We start from the raw sequence: 15,046 nt of genomic DNA, 5'->3' as shown, positions 1-15,046 counted from the left end.
CAGTAGTCCTTTTTGAGCCTCTGACAGTTGATTTCCACAATTTACTAAACATGCTGTTTAATTGCCACAGAGTAACAAGACTAGAGCTCAGAATATTAATACAGCTAGCTTGTTTAGTTATATACAATCACGATGCGTTAAATTACCGTCCAAAAGCCTTCTGGCGTCCTCATAAAAAGTTTCCATCGTTTCTTTTTTGTCAGTCGCTAAAAACGGAGTTACTAGTCCAACTATATTTAATTGAAGGATTATTAGCTAGCTACCTAGCTACAGTACTCGGGGTCTATAAGGATGCCGCTTTGTACCTAATACAGGCTACGTCGTAAAAGTCAGACAGAGACCGTTCCGAGCACAGTCTCACGACACTGGGCACGAGTACCTGCACAGCAATAACGAAACCGAAAGCATCACCGCATCTCACAGTCAAACTGACGTTTCGCGGAATCAGGTGAGCAAGTAAGTAAAGTGATATTTTTAATGCTTCTAATGCTTATTATGTCCTTCACCCTTAATAAACTGCTCGTTGAAAAATAAAATGTGCTACTTAACGTGCGTTTACCACGCATTCAAGAGAATTTATATGAACACCTTATGATAACGGTACTACTCTCACAACCAACGAAACGATTTAATACTCAATAATATAATGCACAAATAATAATATAATGTTCTAGTACTAATATGCTGATAAAACTCTTACAAATTTTTTATTATTTTATTTTATTCACATATTCAAATTATCATCACTTTTAACAATAGTTTGCGCAATAGTCTGAAGAACGTGTTCCTGTTCCTCTTAAATGCAAAAAAGTCCAACTCTATTTACTAAAAGAATCAGATTAGCAGTCAGCCTTGTGAGTGCCCTTTGAGATAAGACATGTGGCAGGAGACACCTGTTGTATAAGTAGTTATTCAGCTCTTCTCCTCAGAGGGCGTTCTTAATGCAGTGTCATGACACGCCTAAGAGCCTTTTGGGATACTGAGAGGGATGCCTTCGCTTTTGCACCTTTACCTCTCTTACCTCTGCGTCTCAGTCGAGTGACCTTTCCTTTTCGACTAAAATTATCCAGTTGGTCCTGTGGAGCGAACCCAGGCCACACTGCAAACCCAGGCACTCTCCCAGTGCATAAACCAATTTGAGTTTCTCAACACAATGCGTGCGGATGAGGCTTGATGGCCGCTAAGGTCCGCTAATGGGGGAGGGTCATTCTCCAGCTTATGGCGCGAGTTCCATCTAGGACCATTAAAGAGAGGAGTTATGTATGAATGGATGTCTAGTTGAGCCCCTGGGAAGGATTCATATCCCAGACTCACACAGACAGTCAGCAACACCTCAGCTGTTTGAAAATCCCCATTCAAATCTTTGTAAAGCGATATAAAATCTAAGTGTTCTGGAATAGAGTGTAGGAGGTGCCTTGCATGATGATGGCCAATAATATGCATTATGCAAATTACCAGCCAGCAGAACATTTCTTATTGTTGCCCCTAAAATTCAGCATTCAACGTTTTGATTTGTTGCAATGAAAAATATTGCAGGAATTAACCCAATGTTCAGTTTCTGACCTTAATGCTTTTTTGTTTGTAGTTTTCTGGTAAAATGCTAAGTAAATATATTACATGTATTTAAATATAGATCCACTGAAGTATTACTAAAGTCAACAGAAATGGTGGTAGCAAATCAGAACACCTTAATAACTCTACTTTTGATAAGAGACGTTTAGTCATAGATTATCTTCTCCCACATATCAATATGTCAACAAGATTATCACTCCTCAGGTTAAACAAATAGTATTTTGCTGACATGGATGAGGATGTTGAAACGGATAGTTGACGTTGCCTCTCTTGTATTTCCTCTTCATTTGCATTCTTTTCTGCAGGTGTCTTGTGAAGGTTAACTTTTGCAGCAGATTATGGATAATATCCAGTCACTTGTTGCCTATATTTCGTGAATATTGAAACATGACCACTTGTACCAATACCAGTATTGTAAGTGGTTTCCCTTACACTAGATATAACTAAAGTATGGTGATCATGTTAAAATGAAGATTGAGTATTAGTTCAGCTGTGTTTAAATAATCCGTCAAATTATTTGTTGATAGGCAACATTTAATCATTTGCGAAGGATTCTGATTGTTTATTATACCCAATTCAGTGGCTGACACTACTGTCTAGTTGTCAAAGATGATACATAACATATAAAGTGTTCCAAAATGTGTTATAATGCAATACATATACGGTACACTATAATGCGATATTGCGTGCTTTAATGCTTTGTAATAGAACCATAACCCTTTTTAGATTGTGGGATGGTAAACAGAACTAAATAGCATGAGGATGGAAGAAAGGAACAGCGGCTTTATTTGAGGGAGGAAGTGAAGATGGATTGAATAAAAAGAGTTGGCAGGACTCGAAATAAAAAAAACAAATCAAAATCAAAAGGACAGACAAGTCAGTGGGGTGCTACACAACTACGGGTGTAGTCAGGAATTAGGGCCTGAGCATATTTATTGATGGGGGGGGAGGGGACAATGAAATATACAGCTTCCTATCACTGTCCAAAAATATTCGGGTTAGGCCAACTGCACCTGTAAGTTGGTCAGAGTTGGTAAGCGTATGTGGTTTGTGCACCAGTTTCACTGAGTTCCTGTGCTGATTAGGTGGTTAGTCATTAGTGGATATAAAATACATACACGCTGGGCCAACAAACATCAGGGTAGAAAAGTAAAGGAGAGAAAATATGCAGATACATGCCCCCCCCCCCCCCCAGGCTGCTCTGATAGTGCCCCCACCCCCACCACTCGCAGTCACCGCTTTTAGTTTTTGTGGTCCTTAACTACAAAGTGCAATATAGCTTTGCTGGATTTTGGGTGTTTTTTTTAAATTTTTTATTAACCAGTCAATTGATTAATTCATGCATCTTTCTATCAGTCTGTTTGTTTGCTTGTTTTAACTCTATTTTGTGGTATGAAATCTGCCATGGAAAAATATTAAAATTCACTAGGGAGAAAGATATGTCTTAAATGGAGACAAACTTTTTTCTTTAATCTTAAAAATAATCCAGGGGATAAACAAGAGAGACATTCCTGCATTTAACTCTTCATGCTTTGCACTAAATCTCACAGTCGTAACATTTTGGAAGCAGCAATACTGTCTCGCCCAATAATATGGAAAAAAATCATGTCTCTGTTTCTGATGTTATTTTCCCTCAGTCCCATTTTGATCTTCTGTTCTCTTGAAAAGAAACACTGTAATTAAGTGTCACCCGACAGAGGGAGGTTGCGATGGTACTTAGTGTGTGCATGCATGAGTGCGTGCATATATGCGTGTGTGCATGCATGAGTGCGTGCATGTACGCGTGTGTGCATGCATGAGTGTGTGCATGCATGAGTGCGTGCATGTATGCGTGTGTGCATGCATGAGTGTGTGCATGTATGCGTGTGTGCATGCATATGCGGCTTGCAGGTCTGCTTCAAGGGTGGACTGATAGCCTTTGACTTTCATCTGCTGCAAAGAGACTAGATCTACACCTTGGACTCAGAGGGCTTGGGCCCTTCAAAACAGAAGGCGGCGATGGGAAGCCTGTGAAAAGGAGCTGCTGATACAGGCCAGATATCATATCTTCATTATAAGAAGGCAGAGGAGCCCCGGGAGTGATAAAACCTGAGCTGCAGAGGCTGTAAACAGGCTGATAAGGCAGGAATGGCAAAGCCTATCGTAACCATAACCGCCTTTCTGACAGGAAGAACAAAGATATAGAGTTATTTAAGCCAGAAGTGGGCTCAATGCAGAATTAATATCTAACAAATGTTCAAATTATTATTGGTTGTTTTTATTATATTTTGTTCACATTTATGATGAATTTTACATTTTACTGCGTCTAACTTGAATTGACCTCTTAGTATAGCGGATATGGGATACAGGCAAAACTTAGAAGTTTTTACTTTTCAATCTCAATAGTTTTCAGTCCTAATTTCTAAATTCAACTGCAATAAAACTGCAATGGCGTCAAAGTTACCTCGCTCTATAACAATGCATCCATGTCCTTGTTCTTCCATTCGCTTGGGGTTAAAATCGCTTTCGGTCCCGAAAATTTGCAAGGTTGGAACTTTGCTTTCAAAATATGAATAAATCTACCACTAGGGGGCAATCGTCGCTGTCCGCGATCTGCGGCTTTTAATTTTACATAGACTGAATGAAATACGTTCTCAGAAAGTGCCGCTGCCTTTAACGGATTTAAAGGGAACACGACGTTAAAGCTATTGATTCTGTGTTTAATGCGGAATGGTTTATTATTATATTTAGTTCAGAACCTATAAAGTATACATACACGATTGTACAATATAATTAATGTCCCATGTAAAGCAGTTTAAAAACATTTATTTCAGCCCTGGAAATCCTGTGAAATCCGGCTAATATTAATATTGACAGCATAATGGGCACGCTCATATTGAGCCTAGTTCGTCTACTTACTCGTATTCGCGTCATTCAATGAAATAAACATCTATGTTATGATAGCCCCATGCGTTAATTAGGAAGGTATCGGTCATTTTTAACTTAATATGTCTTGATTTTGGAATCACCAATGCCTTTCCATATTCTCCTAAAGCAAAACCGTATCCAAAATATTTAGAAAGAGAAGTAGTCTTAAAATCCCAGATATACAAATAATCTATTTGGTATTATTACAGACAGTAAGACTATATAATAAAATAACATTTTATCAGTCCCTCAGTGCAATGGAAATAAAAGCCATAATGTGCTAGCATGTACTCAAAATAATGATCCCGCTGAGACAGTCAGGTAAGTCATTGTTAACCCATTACAGCAGTAATAGCCTATTCCTGGTAAGGCGCTGCGATTTTTTTTTGTTTTTGATTTTTTTTTTTCAGCAGGGCAATAACTTGTATTAAAGTACAAATTGTTGCGTTGTTCATTCGTGTAACTGATTCAATGGTGACTAAAATAGTTCAAATGTTTTTCATTGTAATTTTTCTTTTTTTTCCCCAGCCAAATAAGTATAAGAAGTTAGTATACATAAAGTCTCATTTGTTGAGATTTTTTAACATTCCTTATTTGTGAATGCTGATATTCAAATCATCATTTAAATGTTCTATTTGTAAAAGTCAAAATAAGGAGTTTGACAGTTATAATTACAACGAGAAATATCTCAGAATCAAGGGTGTCAACAGTATGAGGTCACTGCAGGGTCACTGCAGGTCAGGATTTATTCATTTCATTTTTTAATTTGGTGGGTAACACTTTATTTGGATAATCCGCCTACAGAGTATCTGTAGCATTTGAAGAACAAAGTTGATATTCAACAATTCAGCTGTTTTGCTGTTTCTGTAGATGTTTAACAGAATATAGAGTATATAGAGTATATGTAACGATTCATGAACATGCCTACATATTCTTTGAATAATTGAATTGAATTTGACTACTCACTCAACTGATGTTATATTACTTGTTGAATCTCAACTAGTAAGTTGTTGAAATGTTACAAATACTCTGTATATCCACTGTAGACAGACTATATAAATAAACTGTTACACTTGTAACACTTGTATGCTCATAACCTTGTGTATTATAATGATTCTTGTCGGAATTGCGGGGTAACTCAGCTTGGTGTTCGAAAATGAATTTTTACAGAATACCAATAAGTTCCAACACATTTCTGATTTTTCACCGTCATTTTTATTCAGACTTCCTAGCAGAGTATGGCATGATAGTTATCACCCTGGTGGGCCTCCTTACCTTTTCTTAACCTCCACAGCAAAAGAAAAAAGCAGGTATTTCTACTGTTCACTGCAGCAGTTAAATATTGGTTGATGCTAATGATATATGTGCATTTTCAAAATATTGGGGAATTGTGCCGAGCCGATAAATCAACTATGAAATATTCCAGTCTGTCAGCAATGCAGAGTTTAGTTTAGGGAAGTCCCCCCCAGAGGGGGAAGGGGCACAAGGGCAGGGAATGCAAAGCGAGTGGCCAGTCAGGAATCCACTGTGTTTGTGACGTGTCTGATCTATGCATGGCAATACAGTCAGGAGCAACATTCTCTTGATCTCCCCTCTCTCAACTGTTTCATCTCCACTGGAGCCTGATTGTCATCACAATCCCAGGGACAAGATTCAACACAGGACCTGTGGTGGGGGGGGGGAAGACCCCAGTTCTGTTTTCACAACAGCCCCCCTTTCTCCCACAGGCACTGAAACAGGAGGTGAAGGGTGGAGCTCTAATTTTCCTATATATATCTCCGCCGAAGCTATTTGGGGGGGGGGGCAAATCATACCAATGACCAGCAAAGGCCTACTGCCTACTGCTGAGGGAGACAGAAGGGGGATAGCAAGGGGGGGTCCAGGAGCGTCAGCAGTCCAGCTTGGCACATTCCTCGTGTGTTTGCCAAGCCAGACAGGAAATGCAAGGTTTGTTTCTTGCATTTCAAGGACGTGCAAGGTGGAGGTCCTGCACCTGCACGGCAACACAGGGAAAACAATAACTTTGTAGATGGAGTACCTAGGAAGCGAGGGAAACAATGCGGATTTGTTTGTGGGCAGGAGGGATGAGCGAGAAGTAAATATTTACGTTTGGAAGGAAAAGGCAGAGCAGGAAGGAATGCTCGTAATCGGTTAAAAGTCACCAAAAAACAATCCAATTGATAAAATAGAGAAAAAGTGGATAAAACTCACTTGCTGACATTTCTCTGATGTAGGGGACAAGATTGAAGTTTGCTTGGTTGTCTTGGCTGGCGTTGTAGAGACTCGCACTGTGGGACTCACATTCACCATGCGGCATCGTAAATCCCGTGCCCATCAGCTGACAGAAACATGTCTCTGCCCTTCATGGACCTTGGGCTGACGTGCAAAGTGAAAAGGAAACCCATCTAGCTGTAGTATAAATGGAAGAGATGTAAACACAACAAATATAATTTTAATAAGAAGCATCTTCCAAATGGGTGGCATAGAGACTCAGTAGGTAGCACTGTGGGCTTGGATCTCTATGGTGGTGGCTTTGGTCCCACCCACAGCTCTGGGTCTGCATGCTCTTTACTGTGTTTATGCAGGTGTCCTCCTGCAGTCCAAAAAATGTGGCTGGATTAATTTGTTTCTCTAAAGTGCCTTTCTGCTTGGGCATCCGGAGACCATCCCAGGATCCCCAGCTTAGTGCAACCCTGCACTGTATAAGCAGTTATGGGAGTTGGTGGATGATTATGTGTTACTTATTACTTATTGTCTAATTAATGACTCGAAGTAAAACAAGTTTTGTGTCTTGTTTAGCTTGACTGTGTATCATTTACTAAATGGAAGGCAAAGCCGTGTCTGGCTAAATGCCTTCCTCAAAAGAGTGGTGAAGATCTGAAGTAAGAAAGAAGTTGGCTCTCTGACCTTTGTCTCACCTGTGCCTCTGGCAATGTCCAGGTGAGGATCTACAGAATAGGGGGCCGAGGGCCTCAGCCCACCCGCTAGGGCACCCATATGAAAGACAGCAGCCTTGTGTAATCCGCTGGGGATTACACCACCCAACAATGCACACACCAAAGAGCAACAAAGGCCCAGTATCAAACACAGCCTTGGCCACTCAGTGGAACCTGCTAAGCCCCTCCAGCCCCGCAGCCTCTCATCTCCCCCAGAGAGCACTTTACAATTCACTCCCTCCATCTTTTCTTCTCTGGCGGTGCAGTTTCTCTTATCTCTGCATTTCTTTTGATTTGCATTATCTGCTGGGGAGGGGCACTGTTTAACTCTGATTTGATGTAGATTACGCCCCCCACCCCACGCACACACACACACATAACACACATACCCCTGTTCCCTGACTGGGAACTAAGGTCATTCAGAAACGGCTGGGCTAGAATGAACTGTATAGCAGGATGGGTAGAGGTTACGAGGAGGCCAGAGGAGGACTGTGACTGTAGTCATTTTCTGATGTTTTATTATACTTTAGCCTTCACCTCTACGGCCCATTTTCACATAACATAATGCAATTCGACTCAGTCACTCTCCTGCTCTTAGTCCAAAGCCTGGATTTTGCTCCACTGGCTATAATTTCTTTAAATTCTCCATTTATTACTGGACTGAACATCTAGTGGAACCTCCAAGCACAGGATGACAGAATGCCTGTGATTGCATGGTTAACGTTAAGGAGAATAAAAGAAATAACATTTGTGTTGGATTATCCAAGTGTCTCCACCCCAACTTCAAACAGAGAGCATATCTTTGTACTGGGGTTTGTGTGCTAGAGAGAGAGAGAGAGAGCGAGTGAGAAAAAGCAAGATATCAAAAGTTAGAATTATGCCACTCAAAAGTAGATAAAAGATGACAAAAGAAAGACAGAAGACAAAGACTGGAAACAAAGAAGTAATTTCTGTAAGAACACAGTACAAAAACAAGACCAATCCAGCAGTTTGGCTGCAGCTTCAGTGGGCTTCAGAGTATAGGCAGATTAGTTTTAAAGATCAAGTCAAAAATCTATTCGCAGTCCATTTGCAATTCCACTCCATTGTTTTTACATTCAGGTTTAGAAAAAGACAACTGCCTGTAAAATGGCATCTTCTGTACGTTGAAGCCTTACTATTTAACTTTAGCCATATTTTACTGCCCCCCCCCCCCCCCCCCCCCAAAAAAAGCAAATCAGCCCTAATGGCTGGGAGACACTTGGCAGGCAGATGGGTGGTTGTCGCCTAGCATGTAAACTCATTACAGCCCCTATAGGGATATGTGTATATTTTTATGTCTTTGGTTAGGATTGACCTCATTTCTATGAACTCTGGGAGAGTGTCCCAAAGAATGCTGGGATGGCACCAAGGATAAAATCCAAATCAAATAGCAAAACTGTCAATGTTGTGTTAAAATCTATTACCATCTGTTAAAATCCATTACTATCCCCGTCGCCACAAATGTGTTATTTCAGTATTGCAGTATACATTCAGCTCCAAAAACAGAACTGACTGAATAATGTATATGTAATCCTTAAACTCTGTGAGAAAAGCAAATCACTGCCCATGTATACCGGTCTCAGGACACTTACATTAAACATGTACCCATAAATAATTAATATCCATAAACTACCCAAATGTTCACAAACAGATCAACGGAGCTTGCTACTTTGAATGAAATTCTCACATAGGACACGTTTTGCTTATTCACTCTGCATGACGGAATCAAAAGATATGGACAAATCGCTCTGTCCGATCAACATCATGGTCACAGGGATGGTAATAGGTTGTTCTTTTCACTGCTGCCTGATACAGATTGATAACCTTTCTGGTCAGGATTGGCAGTAGCAGTTAAGGGATTCGGCGATCACAGAGACCACAAACATTACTGAGTCAAGAGATAACTGGGACACAGCAATGTGCCCCAATCCGTGGATCCCTGAGTCTTATCAGAATCTCAGTAAAAGGGCCAATGCTTGATATTCAGCTCTTTGACCCACATTCCAGCAATTTCACAGGGTAGGAAGGCGAAAGACAAGCACACGGTTTTCAGTTTACCACTTTAGTTGAAAAATGACGTGTGAAATGAAGGGGATTGCTCTCAAGAATAGAGAGAAAAATAGTAAAAGAAGCGAGGAGAGAGGATAGAAAATCAAATTTTCCCGTGGATGAGAACAAAATCACCAGGAAGAGATGGGGGAGAGAGGCTGGAATTGTACTCCTTAAACATTACAGGGGTTGTCATGGCAACCCCCATAGCAGTTCTAGCCCTGGCAGATGCTGCTTGCCAATTGGAAGGGGCCGTCCTCTCGAATGTTGTCATCTCTTGACAGGGACAGCAGTCACAAATAGGAATAAGAAGTGCTCTTCAGATGGCTGCTCCAGAGAAGGCCTAAAAGGGTGACTGTCACACAGCACAGAAGCCCACATCACAATCGCTGCTAATGGGATGCATGGATGTCAGATTCATGTAGGTAATGTGCACTGCGATGTTCTTCAAACAAAAATACACATATTAAGTCCCCAGTTCCCAGTGTTTCCTCTGCAGATGTCAGTTCTTTTTTTCTTTACCATACCAAACTGTTTAAATATACAGGGAGAGGTAGAAATGCATTGACACACCCATGCAACGAGGGAGATTATTTTCTTTGGCTGTAAATCAGCGATTCTCAACCCATGGGTCACGACCCAAATGTTCCCTTTACTTAAAGTAATGTTTACTAGCAGTCCTTTATGATTGGGCAGTGTGTGGCTCAGCAGGCTATGCCTCTGTGTCTGTGATTGGGCCTGGGCAGAACAGTCACATCTGTGGGCCCTTGAGCGAGGCCCTTAACCCCCAGCTCCATGGGCGCCACTGCAGGTGGCTGCCCTTCGCTGCCAAGCTTACGAGCTCCTACATATGTGTCTGTGTGTCATGGAGAGCAAGATGGGGTCGGCGAAGAGAGTGAAATGAGACTTGTGAACAGATTGGGATTGTGCCCAGAAACAGAGAGAGAAATAGTAAAAGAAGTAAAGAGAAAGAATCAAATATTTTTGTTGGAACAATGCAAAAATACCAGGAAGAGATGGGGGACAGAGACAATAAAGTGTTTTTATTATACACAGAGTCAGTCATGGAGGAGAATAGCAGAATTAGGCTTTAGCCAAACCAACGCAAAGGCTCACAGTCAGAGAACCGGCGACTTATGCTGTTAATAATAAAGTGAGGCAGCAGAGATATATATGTGAGAGATGGAGTTTCCCCTAGCAAATGTTTTTATATACTGCCATGAACCGTAGGAAAGATGAGGAAAAACTTTCTTTTTTGAATGTAGCATGTAATGATAACTGGCAGAGCTAAATGTGAGCTGAGATTCGAGCAGAAGGGTTAGGGTTAGGGGTGGTTAGGGTTAGGGTTAGGGGTGGTCAGGCATCTGAGTGATGGACAGCTCTGTTGGTAAAATTAAACTGATGTCATCTTTCTGATTACCGTGGGGGACCATCCTGGTGAATGGGGGGGGGGGGGGGGAGCAGGTCCAAATAACTGGCAAAAATAATAACAGCACAGATGGCACAGACGGGGCGGCATGACAGCTAAGCTGGCAGCCAGCACTGCCTTTTATTTTATACGCCATGCCATGTAGATCTCAGGCACCAAACACGTACCTGCAGTTACGTGTCCAACCTGGTAAAGGCACAATGCAGCAATCTCACTACATGGAGTATTTAGCACAATTAACAAAAATCCAGTGTGATTTCAGATATTGAGAAGAATGGCGTATTTTGCTAATGACTATATCTCAGTAGCAGAGCAGGATTGTACGTGTCATGTAAGTGCTCCAATCTATTTCTTTAACAGATGGTATCTGAAAATTCACCAGGCTGCTAGACTTATGCCTGGAACACTGCAAAACGGTTACTGCTGGAATGTTGACAGCATCACTGCGCTGCCTGCCTAAGGTGAATGTCCTTAAAATGTACCCAGAATGCAGCAGGGATAGCTTACTGCATATGTCTGTATGGAATTAGAAACGGCAATGAATGTAATGAATATGTGGCAGATATCAGCTCATTATAATGCATCTCCTTATAATACATGCCTAACCTTCTAAAAGTATGCTGAGTTTTATGGAAGCTATCAAACATTTACCAAGTATCAGTTTTGCTATGTTGTCTGGTCTCATAACTGTCCTACACGTCATTTGAAAACTGAGTGTGATATTTTATTTGTAAATGTCTTGCACTGCTAGATACTGGGTCTGAGTCTCTGCCCCGGCTCTATATGTGCGGCATTTCCCCTACATGTCCTTCTGGGGTCTCCAGTTTCTCTCCACATGCTGAGGTGAATTGCAGTTGCCACATAGGTGTGCATGTGCCCAGCCTGGGCCCATAGGCTCCGGACCTCCATGACCCCGCATAGGACAAGTGGGAGTGAGAAAGGGATGAATAGATAGAAGACACAAAGAAAATCAGATAAAAATATAGGTGCCTTTGCATAATATATCCCAATCTTTCTGTTTTCTTTCCACAGTATAAGCTTTTCTCTCTGTCTGAGGATGTAAACTAAATAACAGGTCCCCAGTATGCAGCTCCTTATGTCACATACATGCTGGGGAACCACCAGAGAAGCTAATTCATATCATCGTGCTTGATGATGTAATGTGATATGCTTCTAAAAGGACTACAGCTGTCTGCATGTGTTTGAGTACAAAGCTGCACACTTGAGTAAGTAATTGTAAGAGAGCTAGAACATTTTTTCTTGGCTGGTAACAAAAAAACAGAACTTTCTCCGGGTTGCAGGCATCGTTCGCCCTGTCTGAGCATCTCAGCACACATCCACTTCACATAATGTTTCATTCCGAGAGAACCTGAAATCTTTCCTTCCTAATGAATGTCTTGAGGATTCGATCACTTGTAGGGTCAGTATTTTTCATGGAATCATCATACTAAGACCTAATGAGTTCTCGGTAAAAGAAGACAGAAAGGTGATATAAAAGTTCTGAGTAAGGGGTTTGCATGTGTCTCGCAGTTATCTGGGGATGCCGTATGGGACACAAGCAAATATGAGTTTTGTGTTGTGTTGGTTTAAGACAAATGGATTTTCTGCAGTGATCTATACAAGCTGTATGGCAGGATCTATGAAGAGTACAACTATCAACATGCCACTGCAATTCCAGTGTAACACAACAGAAACCAATAAAGCCTAACCTTTTTGCTGCTACACAGCTCAACATATGTTAAATTCACGAGACATTCTATTTATCAACAAATGCAATGCAAGAATGTCTGTACCATTGTATTTGCCACAGCATATCCACACTGATGCCACTAGAGACTGGCTCATTTGAACATGAAGTTTAGCCGTGGCATTGTGCCTCCCCCCCCCCCCTCTCATTGTTGACAGAATGTCCTCCTGCATGACATCTTCCCAGGCACAGCTGATTCCTTCTGTGAGCACCAGGAAACCAGACACTAGAGACCAACCCTAGAGATTGCAAAAGAGGCGCATATGAATAGACAGTGGTATTAATTAGTATAGAAAGGTGGTACCGGTAAAAGAGAAGGGGATTGTTGACTGCTTTGGCTCCCCTTCAGGCGTTTGTTGCTGCCTCAATCTGAAACAGCACATTGCTGTCTCCCCATCCCGCTGTTTGGAATACAAAGTGGGGAAGAGGAGGGGGGACTCAACCTTCACCGCGTCGGTGGAATTGACTGGGAAGCCAGTGAGCGAGACCGACAAACTGTCACCGGCAAAATGAACTGTCACCTCGCATTTTTCATCGCTCTGGCGGTGCTGAATTGCCGCTTTGAACCATGTGACCCAGCACTGATTGAGTTCTGCCGTCTCCAAGCCCTGGTGAACAAGCCAGTTCATTTCAAACTGATGTACCACTGCTTATCAATTTAGGTAGAGGAGTTTGGGGGTGGGGCTTGTTGGAGGTGGGGGCCATTCTGGAGTTAACCCGTTCGGGTTCCATCATCCATCTTCTTCTCTTATGCCCAACTGCGGCATGCGGATCTGCCATCATGCCTGTCTGACAGATAGGCCATAGCAAACAAGATCGTCTTTGACCAGATATGGTGACTCTCCGGGCTATGTGACTTCTGTGCTAACGCAAATTTGTGATAGCTCTTACTCAGTGTCACTGCAATGCATTCGGAAGCTCCCCCCCCCCAAGCCGCTCAGCGAGCTCCCAGTGAGCGGCTGGATGAGGCCCAAATCATCCCTCCGTGCTGCTGTGTGCTGGGCCCTCATTTGCATGTTGATTGCACGTAGCATGGAAGTAGTACATCGCAGCAGATGAAGGAGTCGCTGTCATGCGTGCAGGAGGAAATCGCATTACTTGTTGTGAGGCTTGTAATATGAGGGTTGTTTGTTAATGATACAGCTCAGTTAATATGCATTTTCCATATCCATAAAGATACTTAGCAAAAGATTTGATTGAAGTCATCAAATGCACATCTTTTCTCACCTGGACGTAATGTGTTCTTAACTTACCTTAACACTGCAGCTTCTGCTATCATATGTGGAAAATTAGTATTTTTTTGTGTCTTGTTTTGTTTTTGCAGTGCTGCTTTTTTAATTGCCTTGGTCCTTTGCGACAGCAGTATGGCTGCTGCATACAGAGTTCTTTTGGCTTCCTGTCCCTCCATGAGGAAAAAGCCTGAAAGTTATGACACGGTATACCTGTTCACTCTGGCCAGCACAGTTTTTAAGGTTTTTATTAAATCTATTATCAGGGAAAGTTGAGATATAAATACAGGTAAAGTTTCTCTGTGTATATTTTTATAATTGACTTGAGGCAGCACAAATGTGCTGACGTTAACAAAATAAAAGTCATCGTAGGATTGTTTTGAATGCATGTGAAAAGCCAAATAGAATACTGAGTCATCACAATTCTCATTCTCTTACAACTGGTCTGACCATTACAATCAAAACATCTCTGGATTCACAAAGGTGATCACAAATATATGCAGTGCTTTTCAGTATCAGTGCAGGAATAGAGAAAAAGAGCCCCGTGGATTTTCAGACACAAAATACACTTTAAGTCCTGCCTTCGTGTAAAGCAGAGACCCAATCGCAGTGCTTCCTGTCCGATTTCATAAACACTCTACACTCCCTCAACTGGGCTTCACCATCCTTTCTTGGAAGCAATCCCAGGGATTGAATTAAGTTGTTAACCCTGGCCATTCCCTTGTCCCTCTTCGTTACCCTGCTAATGGAAATGGGGATCAATGCAGATGGTAGAGCTGTCAACTGGGCAAGAAGCCTTGTGGGATGACAGAGCCATACAGGAAAGCAGAAAGTTCTGGTGGGGGCCAGTGCTGGTCAGGTACATACCTGGGCAGCCGAGCAGAAACCAGCAGTCATGTGACAGGAAGGCATCAAAAACTGAATAAATTTAAGTTTACATTGTAAAATCACCACCCTGACTGTATGTGTGAGGGATCGGCGTGTTCTCCCTGTGTCGTCGTGTGGTTTCCTTTGGCTTCTCTGGTTTCTCCCCACGGTCCGAAAACATGCTGGTGAATACAAGTTGTCAAATTGTCCATAGGTGTAAATGTGTGTGTGAATGATGTCTATGCCCTGCGATGGGTTGGCACCCCACCCGGGTTTATTCCCTGCCTTG

General features: G+C 41.9%; 1 protein-coding gene across 2 annotated transcripts in view; it reads right to left on the bottom strand.

The window, feature by feature from the left end:
• Positions 1-376, bottom strand: part of skap1 (src kinase associated phosphoprotein 1) — a 135,596-nt gene extending 135,220 nt beyond the window's left edge. For both annotated transcript variants that reach the window (XM_023814317.2, XM_072712465.1), the window contains exon 1: positions 147-376. In XM_023814317.2, coding sequence (XP_023670085.2) covers positions 147-186 — 40 coding nt within the window. In that variant the 5' untranslated portion in view covers positions 187-376. The remainder of the gene's footprint in view (positions 1-146) is intronic.
• Between the last annotated feature and the right edge of the window lie 14,670 nt (positions 377-15,046).

The sequence above is a fragment of the Paramormyrops kingsleyae genome, chromosome 5 (assembly GCF_048594095.1).
Source record: "Paramormyrops kingsleyae isolate MSU_618 chromosome 5, PKINGS_0.4, whole genome shotgun sequence".
Taxonomy (NCBI): domain Eukaryota; kingdom Metazoa; phylum Chordata; class Actinopteri; order Osteoglossiformes; family Mormyridae; genus Paramormyrops; species Paramormyrops kingsleyae.
Note: the sequence above shows the minus strand (reverse complement) of the source record. Positions and strands in the feature narration are given on the sequence as shown.